The sequence below is a fragment of the Dasypus novemcinctus genome, chromosome 18 (genome assembly GCF_030445035.2).
Source record: "Dasypus novemcinctus isolate mDasNov1 chromosome 18, mDasNov1.1.hap2, whole genome shotgun sequence".
In the NCBI taxonomy this organism is placed as follows: domain Eukaryota; kingdom Metazoa; phylum Chordata; class Mammalia; order Cingulata; family Dasypodidae; genus Dasypus; species Dasypus novemcinctus.
Genome location: NC_080690.1, coordinates 67,811,875 through 67,826,039, shown reverse-complemented (window position 1 = coordinate 67,826,039; position 14,165 = coordinate 67,811,875). Strand labels below are relative to the sequence as shown.

At 46.5% G+C, this 14,165-nt stretch overlaps 1 protein-coding gene across 5 annotated transcripts in view; it reads right to left on the bottom strand.

Moving 5' to 3' along the window:
• SAE1 (SUMO1 activating enzyme subunit 1) overlaps positions 1-14,165 on the bottom strand; it is a 151,029-nt gene that overhangs the window by 110,517 nt on the left and 26,347 nt on the right. For 3 of the 5 annotated variants that reach the window (XR_011646384.1, XM_071209351.1, XM_004477439.4), the window contains exon 1: positions 5,173-5,373. The exons of the other annotated variants lie outside the window; for them this stretch is intronic. Coding sequence is in view for 1 of the 3 variants with exons in the window: in XM_004477439.4 (XP_004477496.1) it covers positions 5,173-5,270 (98 nt within the window). In the remaining 2 variants the exon portion in view is untranslated. Of the gene's footprint in view, positions 1-5,172; positions 5,374-14,165 lie in introns of those variants that run through there. 5 annotated transcript variants of the gene reach the window in all.

Genomic DNA, 14,165 nt, shown 5'->3' with positions numbered 1-14,165 from the left:
TCAAGCAATTAGGCACCTCCCTCCCACATCAGAGGTCCTGGGTGTGGTTCCCAGTGCCTCCTAAAGAAGCAAGGAAGACAAATAGACACACCAAGTGAAAAAGAGGGAGGTGGGGAGAAATAAATAAATGAAATGAATCTTTAAAAAAAAAAAGTTGTAGAGGGCTTGTGAAAGTTAATTTCTTAAGGCAAAATGACTAGTCTATGTAATTATGGATAATTATGGAAAATTTGTAAAAGCATTTTCTAAACTGAAGTATTTCAATTTTAATAAATGCCTAATTCCAGAAGTCATTATTAAGTAGAAATCTGAATTAATATTGATAACAAAAAGTAATTTTGTAACAAAAAAACCTGGCAGACACCACCTCAATCTGCTTATTAAGGTGATGGTAGAGGGAAGATAATATTGACGCCATTAAAAATTTTAAGTTTTCATGAAATAATTAAGAAAATAATTTTTCCTGTACTGCTAAATTACAATAACCATTGATTAACATTTTAGTAAAGGTAAAAATGTGAAATGAAACAAAACTTCTACTATTGGTTGTAATTAATAATCTCTAAAAACAGCTTTAAGGAAAGTAAGACCTAGATTATAAATTCTTAAAGCAGTCACATTTATCCCTGGGCTCTGAGCTCTAATCGTTATTTCTAAATCCTGAGATGCTTTACTCTTTGTGTATAACCTAAGAGCTCCTTAGAATTTTTAAAGTACCTGTGTGACACCTGGAACCCAAACTTAAAAGTTAGCCAGCTTCAAAAGCAGCAGCCCTGGGAAGCGGACTTGGCCCAATGGATAGGGCATCTGCCTACCACATGGGAGGTTCGCAGTTCAAATCCCAGGCCTCCTTGACCCGTGTAAAGCTGGCCCTCATGCAGTGCTGATGCGCGCAAGGAGTGCCGTGCCACGCAGGGGTGACCCCCACATAGGGGAGCCCCACGTGCAAGGAGTGCGCCCCGTAAGGAGAGCCGCCCAGCGCGAAAGAAAGTGCAGCATGCCCAAGAATGGCACCCCACACAGGGAGAGCTGACACAAGATGACGCAACAAAAACATAAATAAGTAAATAAATAAATAAATCTTTAAAAAACAAAACAAAAACGAAGCAGCCCTGTGGCTGGCCATGGACAAACGGCCACTGGTGGTAAAACAGTTGGCGTTAAGGCCTGCTCCTTTTGCCTTATGTCGGCGTGAGCCCAGATTTTGCCCACTCTAAGCAAATGTTATAGGGCCTACAAGGAAAAGTTCCACTAGTATATTACTCACCAGAGGAAACCTCCCCCTCCAGGCACCTACTAAACATTTGTGCTTGAGCCCTTAGGTTTCTTTTCCAGATTCACAGGGCTTCTTCTATATATTCTAATAATGTCTTCCTTGATTGGGCTGCCACCGCAGCAACAACCCACCATCAATCAGACTGTTAAGAGGTACAGATACGTGCCGGCATCCGGCATTGGACATCTCTGGTCTCCCCTGGAATGTCCTTCCCTTATCTTTAAGAACTGCCCTTCCAGGTGGCAATTCCCAGAGGCCAGGAACTCCTATAATTGCTTGTCTTGTTTATATAGTAGCTACGGCCTTCTATCACAGCACCACCATTTATAAAACCCCCGGTTCCACCCTCAGGGTCTTTTGCAGAAGGTGGTGGAAAGATTTGAAGAGTTGTGGAGCAGGGTGGACTGTAGCATGTATAACTTTCCGTTTTCTCCCCCAACGCTTCCAGTTCTTTCTTCCCCAAATTGCAGCAGCATTTAAAAAAAATAAAATGAGGGAATGCATGCAGGGTACTAACCTAAAGACAAGCTGATCATTATCGCCCCATTGGCCATAATGCAGTAACTCAAGGCCTTCCCGCCCATGAGCAGTCACTGCCATTGCGACTTTGCCTCAGGGAGTCTCTGAAATAACCCTAGACTCAGCTCTCACAATTTCTGTGCCTCATACTATGGAGACTGGTAAACAGCCATCATACTCAGCATTTCTCTGCAAGCCACCTGGCACACCTAGAAACCTCCGATAAGCAACCCAAACATTTCAATCAAGTACCTTAAGAATCTCAACCCTGCCACTTTCCTCCCCGACTCACTAGCCAAAGATGACCCTGAGCCCCATAACTGCATCACCCTTCTAGACTCAGGTCTCAATCCAAGACCAGATTTCAGTGACACCCCTCTGAAATAATCCATGTCTGGTTTACATATGGATCCTACTATCCTAATGAAAAGGGACATCTAGTTGCAGGACATGGAATAACACCCTCTTCTGAAATTGCTGAACTTGGTCCCCTCCCTGAGAATTTCTCCTCAGCTCAACTGGCCGAGCTTGCAGGGGATACGCTGGCCTGCTGCCTGGCAAAGGTAAAGCAAACAGTTACCATTTACAATGACAGCCGCAATGCCTTTGGAGTAGCCCACGACTTTGGCATGCTCTGTAAACACAGAGGTTTCCTTACATTCTCTGGCCAGCCCATCAAAAACAAGCTTTGGGTAAGTGAATTTCTCCGAAGTCTTTTGCTCCCCAAGGCGGTAGCAAGGCTGATTCAGAAGCCCAAGGAAATGCGTTAGCAGACCCTGTAGTTTGTCAAGATGCAGATCTCCCCAACTTTCCACTGCCTGTGCAACCAGGACATTAGGTGTATTAGAAACGGCATCTTCGGAAACACAGGCTTGAGCCCCGGAGGAAAGGACACTTTCAAATCCTCCTTACCACCCCCACTGCCACAAAGCTCTGAGGAATTAACTCCTGGATTCACCTATGGCACCATGAACGCATCAGAGACCTGACCCTGGGATTCTGTAGGGTCCAGAAGCAGCTGGCATCTGATGCAGACAGCTCTCCCAAGACCCCAGACATGGGCTGAGTACACCTAAAATTTCTTTTGTCTCTTTTTTTAACTAATGCACAGTTTTCCCCTGAGAGCAAGAACACCCTGACTGGCCCTTGTTAACTCTGTTATCTTCTCTTTGCTGCAGTTAACTCCACTGCCCTTATCTAGATTATAGCAAACATTATCTTCCCTACCCCCATAGTCTAAAAAGACCCCTATGCTATTCTTTTGCTTATTCCCTTGTGGACCAAAGAGACTTCTCTTGGCTCTCCTCAGGTGTCACTTTCCTATGCAATACCACTCTAGGGCCCCTAGCATCTCCTTGTCTTCTCACTGACCCAGAGTCCAGTGGACAGTGCACAATGGACGCTGTAATAGACCTCAGCTTCCACACTTATAACTACTTCTCCCATATTAAATAAAAGGGCTATCAATTTAATTCTTGCTTGACTAGGTCTCAGACTTGGACTTTTAGCTCCCTGGATAGGTTTTGGATACCAAGCACATGTCATCTGAAACCTCAGAGCCATCTTTGAAGCCGTAGCTCAAGACTTCACAGTCATAAAAATGGACAACAGATAGCTTTAGATTACCTGTGCCAGAAGAATGAGGCACCTGTGCTGTTGCCAACACATCCTGCTGTACTTGGATCAACACCACCAGACAAGTCAAGACCAACATCCAGGAAATCTTCAAAGAAGCCAAATGGCTGGCTTCACAGCATAAACCAGCAACCAAGAGACATACAGGAATCAATTAAGGGATTTCTGCCTAACAGCTCTTGGTTGTATTCCCTAGTCTCGCCGCTGATCGCGCTAATCATTATCCTTCTCCTTAGACCTGTTTTCATCCACACCATCACCAGCTTCGATGCACAGCACCTCAAAGTCACCAAACCCTTCCTCCAGTCCCCTGGAGCTTTAGAGTGTCAGTCTACAGAGCCCCAAACTAGTCATACTTGGTCTTCAGGGAGTCACCAGACTCCCTCCACCAAAAAAGAGGGAATGTGCAATCGGAATGATAAATGATTTTACTAACCATCCTGATTTGCTTGGGCTTCCATTTTACCCAGGGAATTTATAAAGAAGAAACAGAGGTTAACTTAAGAAAGGTGGCATACCAATAGTCCTTTGTGGTGCTGATAAAGACCCCTCCCCTACCCAGAAGGAAAAACTGAAACAAAGAAATTAGGCTGACACCAGCAAAGTCTGCTTATCTTACAGGATGGCTGCAATCTTACACCAGCATTCTGGTTGCTAATTTATGAACTGGGACACCCTGCCCGGATTGTCTACATCCCCCCCAACCCACCCCACGGTTCACATAGCTCAGGTGCCCATCGCCGTCATTGCTCCCCATTCCCCCACACCTTCCCTTTGTCTCAAGCAGCCATATAAGCTGCTCCCCCAACTCAACCTTTTGAGCAGAAAGAAACCTCTTTTGGTGCTGCTTCTGCGTTGATGAAACTTTAGCTCAATAAACCTGCTCTGCACCTTTTTTTAGTCTATTTTATTTTCAGCACAACACCCCCATCGGAAGATAAGCTCCCTGTGGGCAAGAAATCTATTTAGGTCACTGATCCACACATTCAGTGGCTAGACTGGGGCCTGCGTAGGCGCTCCGCAACTCTTTGACTCAGTCACCACTTTCAGAGATCTCTCTTCCCCTCTCTCCAAGGTATGCTCAACCTTACTAGTCTCAGGTTCCTCCCGGACACACCCCCATACCTAGACACGAGCGGCCTCTTGAGGTACCTCCAGCTCCCCTCGAGTCTCTAAGCCTCTCAAGAATTCCATTTAGTATAACTTGCCCCCCCAAAACCCACTTTCTTTCAGACTGGCCCACCCTTGGGACCCACAAGCGTGCAAGTTATTGTCCGTTCAGTTCACCAGTTCTCAGCGACCAGCAAAAACCAGGCTCTCATTTACCTATGAATGAATGAACGAACCGCTCCTCCCACCTATCTTCCTTTCCCCGCATCCCCGGCTCATTTTAGCCCACCCCCGACCTAAATGCCACCACCCCTTTCGGGCGTGCGAGTCCTTCCATTTGAATTCTCCTGATCCCTGAGGGTCGCTCCACACCCGACTCATAAACGTCCAATCTCTCGGAATGGGCCTCCCACCACCCTGAGACGTGTCCGCTTCCCATACCTTCCAGAAACATCCCAATCGATCCTTCCACTCCTCTCAGGAGCATGGCTAACATCCCCGGACACACAGTTCCCGCCACTTCTCTTCAAAAGAGCCCTTCCCGCTTCCTCAGGGCGGCGACCGCCTCCGACCAGACCACCCGCTCCCCGCCCCCTCCCGCTCTCGGCAACTCAGGCCGCGCCGGTCCCGACCGTTTCTGGGCCTCCAATCCCCAAAGGCGAATCTGCCGGTCATACTGCGCCGCCTCCTCCTCGCTGATGCCGCCGCCAGCCTCCTCCTTCTCCACCATGGCGCCGGCTCGCGCTGCCGCCGCCCGGATCCCGCCAGCCGAACGACCCCGGCACCCACGCGCCGCTAACAGCCAGCCGGCTGCGCGCCCCGGCAGCGTCTGCGCCTGCGCCGGAGGACCGCGCCTGCGCAGTACCCGACCCGCGGCCCTTTCCCGCCCGCCGAGCCTGGGACCGGTGGGACCACGCCTGCCTCCGAGCGGCCTCCGCTACCCGAAGCCGGAGGAAGGGAAGGATGCGGGGAGCACCTGTGCCTGCTGAACGAAGGTCCCCAAATGTTGTTGCTGTGCACCTGGTGGAACCCTAGATGAAACTGGGATGAACGCACCGACACTGCCCATTTTAATTATGTCAATTAAAGTTGCATTTTAAAATGGTACTCATTTTAAAAAAAGGGGGGGCCGCAACTGCCAGTCAGTCACGTGACGGAGACTCCAGCCAATCCTGGCAAAGAAGGGCTCCGTGGATGGCCCCACGGGGATATATCCACGTGGTCATTTACGAGGTTCTTCGCTTCAGCAAATACAGAGCGAGAGCCTACTGCGATCCCAGCGCTGGCGGAGTTGTGATATAGAGTGGTGAATGAAATAGACAAAGTCCCGCTTCATGGAGCTTAAATCCTTTTGAGGAGGACCAAAACAAAAAGAAAATGCAAAACAGGCAACCATAAACGCTTTGAAGAAAAATATAGTACAGCAGGATATGGGGCTAGGGCAGGGGTTCTTAACCTTTTTTTTCCCACAGACCTCTTTACCAGTTAGGTGAAAACCACAGACCTCTTACGAAGTCCACACTGTACTGTGTGTTATTTAATAAATATACCACACTCACATCAACACATCCCCACAAGAATAATGTTTTTTTGACTTTCAGTTCAAGCTCACTGGACCCCTTGTTTAGAACTCCTGGGCTAGGGAGAGCGAGGTGATCAGGGAGTGCTTATCGGAGAAGGTGACATTAAGCAGAGTTCTGAAAGAACTGAAGGGGCAACCCATGTGAATTGCTGGGAGATGAAGCATTCCAGTGCAAAGGCCCTGAAACGAGTGGACTGGCATCACTGAGAAACTGTGAGAAGGAAGGATGCCTGGAGCAGAGCGATGGAGTGGTAAGAGTTGAAATCCAAGATGAAGCAGATGGGGAATCATGTAGCGCCTCGTAGGGCCTGCTTCACGCACAGCACAACATGGCGGCAGGCTTCCTCCAGACCCAGAGATCCAAGAGAGCAAGGTGGAAACAGCAATGCCTTTTATGACTCAGCCTTGGGAGTCACACAGTCACTTTTGCAAATTCCTGTTGGTCACACTGGTCCGCCTATTCATCGTGTCAGGGGACTACACAGGGCCAGGGCTAGGGTCACTTGGGGGCCATCTTGGAGGGCAGTACAACATCTCCTATGCACCTTGCCCTTTGAAATAAGGCAAAGAAAAGAAACATGGCCCCCTCTCAGTCAGAAGCAGAGGGGGCATCACCATTCCCAAATCCTCAAGATTGAGGAATGAACAAACATAAGGGGAACTCAACTATGGACTAAAGTAGACATTATAATTCTAGTAATGGAAAAACTTGTAATAATGATATAAAGGCAGTGATCACCAGAGGTTCTGAGGTAAGGAAGAGGGAAGAACAGGGGTAACATGGGGAATTATGGGAACTTTGGAATTGTTCTGCATGACATTGCAATGATGGATACGAGGTCGTTATACATTTTGTCAAAACCTATAAAATTATGCACTGCAAAGTGTAAACCATAGTGTAAACTATAGACCATGGTTAGTAGCAACGCTTCAATGTGTTCAGCAATTGTAACAAATGTACCACACTCGAAAGATGTTTTTTTTTTTTTTGTTTGTTTGTTTTAAAGATTTATTTTTATTTATTTAATTCCCCTCCCCTCCCCCAGTTGTCTGTTTCCTGTGTCTTTTTGCTGCGTCTTGTTTCTTTGTCCGCTTCTGTTGTTGTCAGCGGCACAGGAAGTGTGGGCGGCGCCATTCCTCGGCAGGCTGCTCCCTCCTTCGCGCTGGGCTGCTCTCCTTATGGGTGCACTCCTTGCGCGTGGGGCTCCCCTACGCGGGGGACACCCCTGTGTAGCACGGCACTCCTTGCATGCATCAGCACTGCGCATGGGCCAGCTCCACACGGGTCAAGGAGGCCCGGGGCTTGAACCGCGGACCCACCATGTGGTAGACGGACGCCCTAACCACTGGGCCAAAGTCTGTTTCCCGAAAGATGTTGTTAATGGGGAAAAGTGTAGGGCGGAGGGGGTGAGGTATATGGGAATCCCCTATATTTTCTTTTTTTTTTCATTTGGTATTGTGGATTGAACCCGGGACCTCATACATGGAAGCAAGTGCTTAACCACTGAGCTACATCCACTACCCAATGAGGGCCAGAACATCCCAGGGAGATGTCTACATAGACAGAAACCAGGGCTTCTGACCCTTTACCTGGCCGACAGTTTCAACAAATGGCCAACCCTTCCTAGCTATGTGAGTGAGCTATGAGACAAGCTCTCCCCAGCAAACTCTGCCCAAGTGCTGATTTGTGAACAAACTAAATGATTGTTGTTGGTTTAAGCTACTAAGTTTTGGGGTTGTTACCCAGGATAGATAACCTTTCCTCCTCCCTCAACTCTCCCAACACTTTCCTCTTTCTTGCTAATATTTCTTTCTCTTTCTCCCTGATACTCTTTCTCTCCCCACTACTTTGCCGAATTCATTCATTAGCTCTAGGAGCTTTCTTGTAGATTATTGGGAATGTTTTATATAGGGGATTATGTCATCTGCAAATAGGGATAGTTTTACCTCTTCCTTTCCAATTTGAATACATTTTACTTCTTTGTATTGCCTATGGCATTTCTTTTTATTTATTTTATTTCTCTCCCCTTATCCCCCCCCCACAGTTGTCTGTTCTCTGTGTCCATTTGCTGGGTGTTCTTCTGTGACCACTTCTATCCTTACCAGCGGCACCAGGAATCTGTGTTTCTTTTTATTGCGTCGTCTTGTGTCAGCTTTCCGTGTGCGGCGCCATTCTTGGGCAGGCTGCACTTAAAAAAAAAAAAAAACCCAACCTAAAGTAACATCCTGAAAATATCGTATTTACTATCAGTCCACACACCCCAGAACGTGGACCAAGGCCAAACTGAGGAGTACAATTAAGTCCACCACATCTGCCAAATGGAAACCACGTTGCCACTGCATTGGAAGAAAAAAAAGGCACTAAGACTACTTTATAAAAAAGAGTAGATTATGTAGTTAATTGGTTTTTAAACAATTTATCCTTAAAATCAAGGGATTGATGTAAGGATTAAAAAAGCAGCTTCATTGTCTACAGCCAGATTGATGTTGGGCTCACGTCCTTTTTTTTTTTTTAAAGATTTATTTATTTATTGTTCCCGGGCCGCCTTCATTGCTTTGTGCTCGCTCTCTGCTCCCTGGGTACATTCACCATGTGTTCTACTGTGTCTGCTTGTCTTCTCTTTAGGAGGCACCAGGAACAAATCCTGGGACTTTCCAGAGTAGGAGAGGGGCGCTCAGTCTCTTGTGCCACCTCAGCTCCCCAGTCTGCTGCATCTCTTATATATCTCCTCTGACTCTTTTTGTTGCATCATCTTGCTGTTTCAGCTCTTCATGCAGGCCAGCTCTTCACTTGGACCAGTGTGCCGCACAGGCCAGCTTGCCTTTACCAGGAGTCCCCAGGAATTGAACCCTGGACCTCCTATATGGTAGACGGGAGCCCAATCACTTGAGCCACATCCGCTTGCCTTTTGAACTAGTAAACTACCATGTTGTGAGAGAGCACACAGCTAGGACCTGAGGGCGCTCTCTAGGAGGAGCTGAGAAAAACCCTCAGCCAACAAGAAAACTGGGACTTTGGTTCTACAACTCCAAGGAACTGAATTCTGCCAACAACCTGAATGCACTTGGAAGAGGACACTGAGCTCCAGGGGAGAGTGGCAGCCCAGCCAAGAACTGTGATTTCAGCCTGTGAGACCCTGAGCAGAAGACCCAGCTACCCCTTGCTAGACTCCTGACCACAGAAACTGTGAGAGAGTAAATGGGTGTTGTTTTAAGCTGTTGACTTTGTAGCTATTTGTTCACAGCAATAGGTAACTAATACAGAAAGGAAGAGTTGTGTAGTGCTTTATTGATTTCTTTGGGACCAAGCTCTAGGGAAACCAAAAGTCACTCCTTAGCACTTGAAAGAATTAGTGAAATTTGAACCATGGCCTCTTTTGGTTGACCTTTTTAGTAAGGTTGTCAAAACCTAGATGTGGGAAACGGACTTTGGCCCAGTGGTTAGGGCGTCCGTCTACCATATGGGAGGTCCGCGGTTCAAACCCCGGGCCTCCTTGACCCTTGCGGAGCTGGCCATGCGCAGTGCTGATGCGCGCAAGGAGTGCCGTGCCACGCAAGGGTGTCCCCCGCGTGGGGGAGCCCCACGCGCAAGGAGTGCGCCCGTGAGGAAAGCCGCCCAGCGTGAAAGGAAAGAGCAGCCTGCCCAGGAATGGCGCCGCCCACACTTCCCGTGCCGCTGACGACAACAGAAGCGGACAAAGAAACAAGACGCAGCAAATAGACACCAAGAACAGACAACCAGGGGAGGGGGGAATTAAATAAATAAATAAATCTTTAAAAAAAAAAAAAAAAACCTAGATGTGGTTCAAGCAGTTGGGTGCCCACCTACCACATGGGAGGGCCTGGGTTAGGGTCCCGGTGCCTCCTAAAGAAAATGAACAAGAGAGCAAGCTGACGCAACAGGCTGGCGCAGCGAGCTGATGCAACAAGATGATGCAACGAGACACAATAAGAGACACAACAAGCAGGGAGTGGATGTGGTCCAAGTGATAGGGTGCCTCCCTCCCAGATGGAAAGTTCTGGGTTCAGTTTCTGGTGTCTCCAAAAAGAAGACAAGGAGACAAAGAGAACAGACAGAGAGCTCAAACAACCAAGGGGGACAGGGCAGGGAGAAATAAACAAGTAAATTTTTAAAAAATAAACAAACCTAGAGTATAAGGAAAAGTTTCTTGCTGCTGGGTAGTGTTTTCTGTCCTCAGAAAGGCTTGATAATTCTGAGGTCAAGTCAGGCACCCAAAACATTTCCAGTGCATTAAGATAACCTAGGCCAAAAAAAAAAGGACAACTAAAAAAAAGGGGAAAAAAGATAACCTAAGGAAGCAAATATGGCTCAAACAAATGAGCTCCTGCCTGCCACATGGGAGGTCCCCAGGTTCAGATCCTGGTGCCTCCTGGAGAAGTCATGTGTGACTCACTTACATGCTGGGAAGGTTTAAAGAATTGGGGGCTGGCACAGCTGGGGCTCCTTGAGCATTTCTCTCTATCTCTGTGTGGTCTCTCCAGCCTAAAGGCTTCAGAGTAGCTAAACTTCTAATTGTCACCTCAGGGCTCCCAGGCATTTGTCCCAAGTGAGAGAGCCAGGTGGAAGCTGTATCGTCTTTTATAACCTAGTCTTGAAAAGTCAAGCAGTACTTCTTTCGCCATACTCACAGATCCTCTCAGATTCAAGAGGAGGGACTGTACACTCTCATTCTCCACGTAGGACTGACAACATCACAGGCAAAGAGTATACAGGGTGGGGAAGTGGATGTGTCTCAAGTGATAGAGCTTCCACCTGATATGGGAGGACCTGGGTTCGATCCCTGGGGCCTCCTAGTGAAAAAGAAGAGAAAGTGTGCCCGTGCAGCCAGCCAGTGCACACACAAGTACCTGCTTGGTGAGCCAGTGCCTCGTGCAACTGAGTCACGCAGCAAGATGATGACACATCAAAATAGAGACAAGGGGAGAGTCAAGGTGAGGCACAGCAGAGACCAGGAACTGAGATGGCGCAATTGACAGGGAACCTCTTTCCATATCAGAGGTCTCTAGGATCGAATCCTGGTGAATCCTAGAGGAAAGAAAATGAGAAGAGAAGACAACACAGACAGCAAAAAAACAGCAGGGCAGGAGGAGGGGAAGGGGGGAAATAAATAAATAAATCTTAAATAAAAAAAGAGCATGTGGAGTGGGGAATATGGGAGATTACAAAAATATATATATAGGTATTATAAATAGCTATATACACATGTGCATATATACATACACATGCATGCACACATGATATTTTCCCCCTTTTGGAAAATTCAATCTGCCACCCACGGTAACTAGACCTCACTTATTCCATAATAAAGGATGCCTTCCACCAAACAGATTTGTCTTGTACTTTCTCTCATTACACTTTTTTTTTTTAAGATTTATTTCTCTTCCCCTTCCCCCATTGTATGGCTCTCTGTGTCCATTCGCTGTGTGTTCTTCTGTGCCCACTTGTATTCTTTGTCAGCAGCACTGGGAATCTGTGTTTCTTTTTGTTGTATCATCTTGCTATGACAGCTCTCTGTGTGTGCGGCACCACTCCTGGGAAGGCTGCACTTTTTTCATGCAGGGCAGCTCTCCTTAGGGGACACACTCCTTGAGTGTGGGGGTCCCCTATGTGGGGGACACCCTTGCGTGGTATGGCACTTCTTGCACACATCAGCACTGAGCATGGCCAGCTCACCACATGGGTCTGGAGGCCCTGGGGTTTGAACCCTGGACCTCCCATTTGGTAGGCAGACGCCCTATCAGTTGGAGTCAAATCTGCTTCCCTCTCATTACACTTTTAACTGATGCTTCCCTTGAGCTGGAGCCCTGAGCTGCTAGATAAGTGGCACTGAGGCCACCATGCTGGGCGGAAGCCCAGACCAGCCAACAAGGAGCAACCACACCCGGCAGCCATGGGACAGCATTTTAAAGACTGAACTTTTATTCTTGCATATATATATATATTTTTTTTTTTAATTTTTAAAAAATTTCCCTCCCCCCTTGCGGCTTGCTTGCTGTCTGCTCTCTACGTCCATTCGCTGTGCACTCTTCTGTGTTTTTTTGCTTGTTTCCCTTTTTTGTTGCGTCACCCTGCTGAGTTGGCTCTCCGCGGCACTTGCAGGCTGGGTGGCGCTCTGTAGCATGCGAGCAAGCCTGCCTTCACACGGAGGCCCCAGGACATGAACCGAGGGCCTCCTGTATGGTAGACAGAGCCCAACTGATTAAGCCACAGCCGCTTCCCTATTGTGTATATTTTTTAATGGACATGCACAGGCGATGAGTACTGGTTAGTCTCTAAATTACTGTATTTAAAAGGGTCTTATTCAGGGTTTCTCAGGAGTTTTGGTTGGAAGACAGTATGACCCAAAAAATCATTTGGAGTACTGGTCAGCACTTTGAACTTGGACAAGCTTCTTGACCTTAGCCTTGGCTTCCACATCTTTGAAATGGGGATAATAATGCCTATTCTCAGCTCATAAGTATCTATCTTGAGTGACTGGTTCATCATGAGTGCAAGATAGTAGCGTTATTGTGATTTTCAACCACCATCTCCCATCTTTCAAGCTCAGCCCCTAGTACCCCAATGCCAGCACCACTACGTCTATCAGGACCTATGATCTATCAATCTTATCACCTACTTTTATACAATTACATATATTAGATTTACTTCTTAAATTCTTCAATCTGGCTGGCTGGCAAACCTTCTGAGTAGTTAAGATTTTCTTGTTGATCTAACAAATTAAAGGTATATAGACACAGAAAGTTCTCCCAAATATTCCAATGTCTGTACATTATATTGGTAAGGTTGTAATCTGAACTCACAAATCTAAATTCAAATATACACTTCAAATAAGAATTACAGATCTCACCTGGGAACTCTCAAAACTTTCCAGTATATGAAAAGCTATATACGTACAAATTTCTTAACCCAAAATATTCATTCCAGGGGGCCGAGTCTTTTAAATGTTTCTATATTTAGTTCTACATATTCCCAAGGTGAAATGATACCCACCGAGAAAATAACTTCATGAGACAACAAGGGGGAATCAAGTAAATTCTCCTGTAGCTGTTTGCATTTTGCAAAGATAGTTGTCACAATATCTTCATCCTACATGCTCTTCTTGCAATGTGACTTTTAAAAATATATGTTTTGGAAGAATTTACCTATTTAACCTAATGTTATCATTTAAACCATTTCTAATTGCGCAGTAGTTCTGTGGCATTGGGTCCTTTCTGACATTGCTCAAGTGAGTCCTTGCCCAAGGAGCATGATGTCCATACAGTGTCACCAGGGTTTATAGAAAAGAAATTATTAGCTAGGGCCCGCCCAGCAGAGCCTGGAGGACAGAAGTTGCTTCAGATGTCTCCCTGAGCTGAAAGCTGTGCTGATTTTTATGTGGTTTTTATGAGGGGCTGGTTTCTATAATGAGGTAGATGGAGTGAGATTACGTGGGAGAGGAGGCAGGTGCTGTTTCAAAATATTCTTGGTCATATGTCATGTAAGAAAGTGGTGTAATAGCGGCTGTGGGCATGATTTTTACTATTATAATGAAGCGAAGGTTAATTTTAGGTCTAGTTTTTCTTAACTGCGCATGTCCTAGTGGCCAAAACCAGTTTATTCTAGTTCTAACATGAAAGACAAAAATAGGACCTAACCCAGATCTTGGGGTTAGATCATCTAATAGTCTTATTACTATGCCTAAGGTGAGATAAGTTTCTATTAATACACATAAAGGGGATGGAGATTAAAAACTAAGGAAATTGGGGAGCAGATGTGCTTCAAGCGGTTGAGAACCTGCTTCCCACATGGGAGGTTCTGGGTTTGGTTCCTGGTGCCACCTAAAAACAAAAACAACAAAACAACAAGCAAACAAGCGAAAACACCAACTCAGAGGCGCCGACGTGGCTCTGTAGTTGAGCACTGGCTTCCCACACACAAGGTCCCAGGTTTAATCCCTGGCCCCAGTACCTAAAAAAAAAAGAAAAAGAAAAAGGAAAAAAAACTAAGGAGAGGGAAACTTTACTAAATTAGTAAGAAAGGTT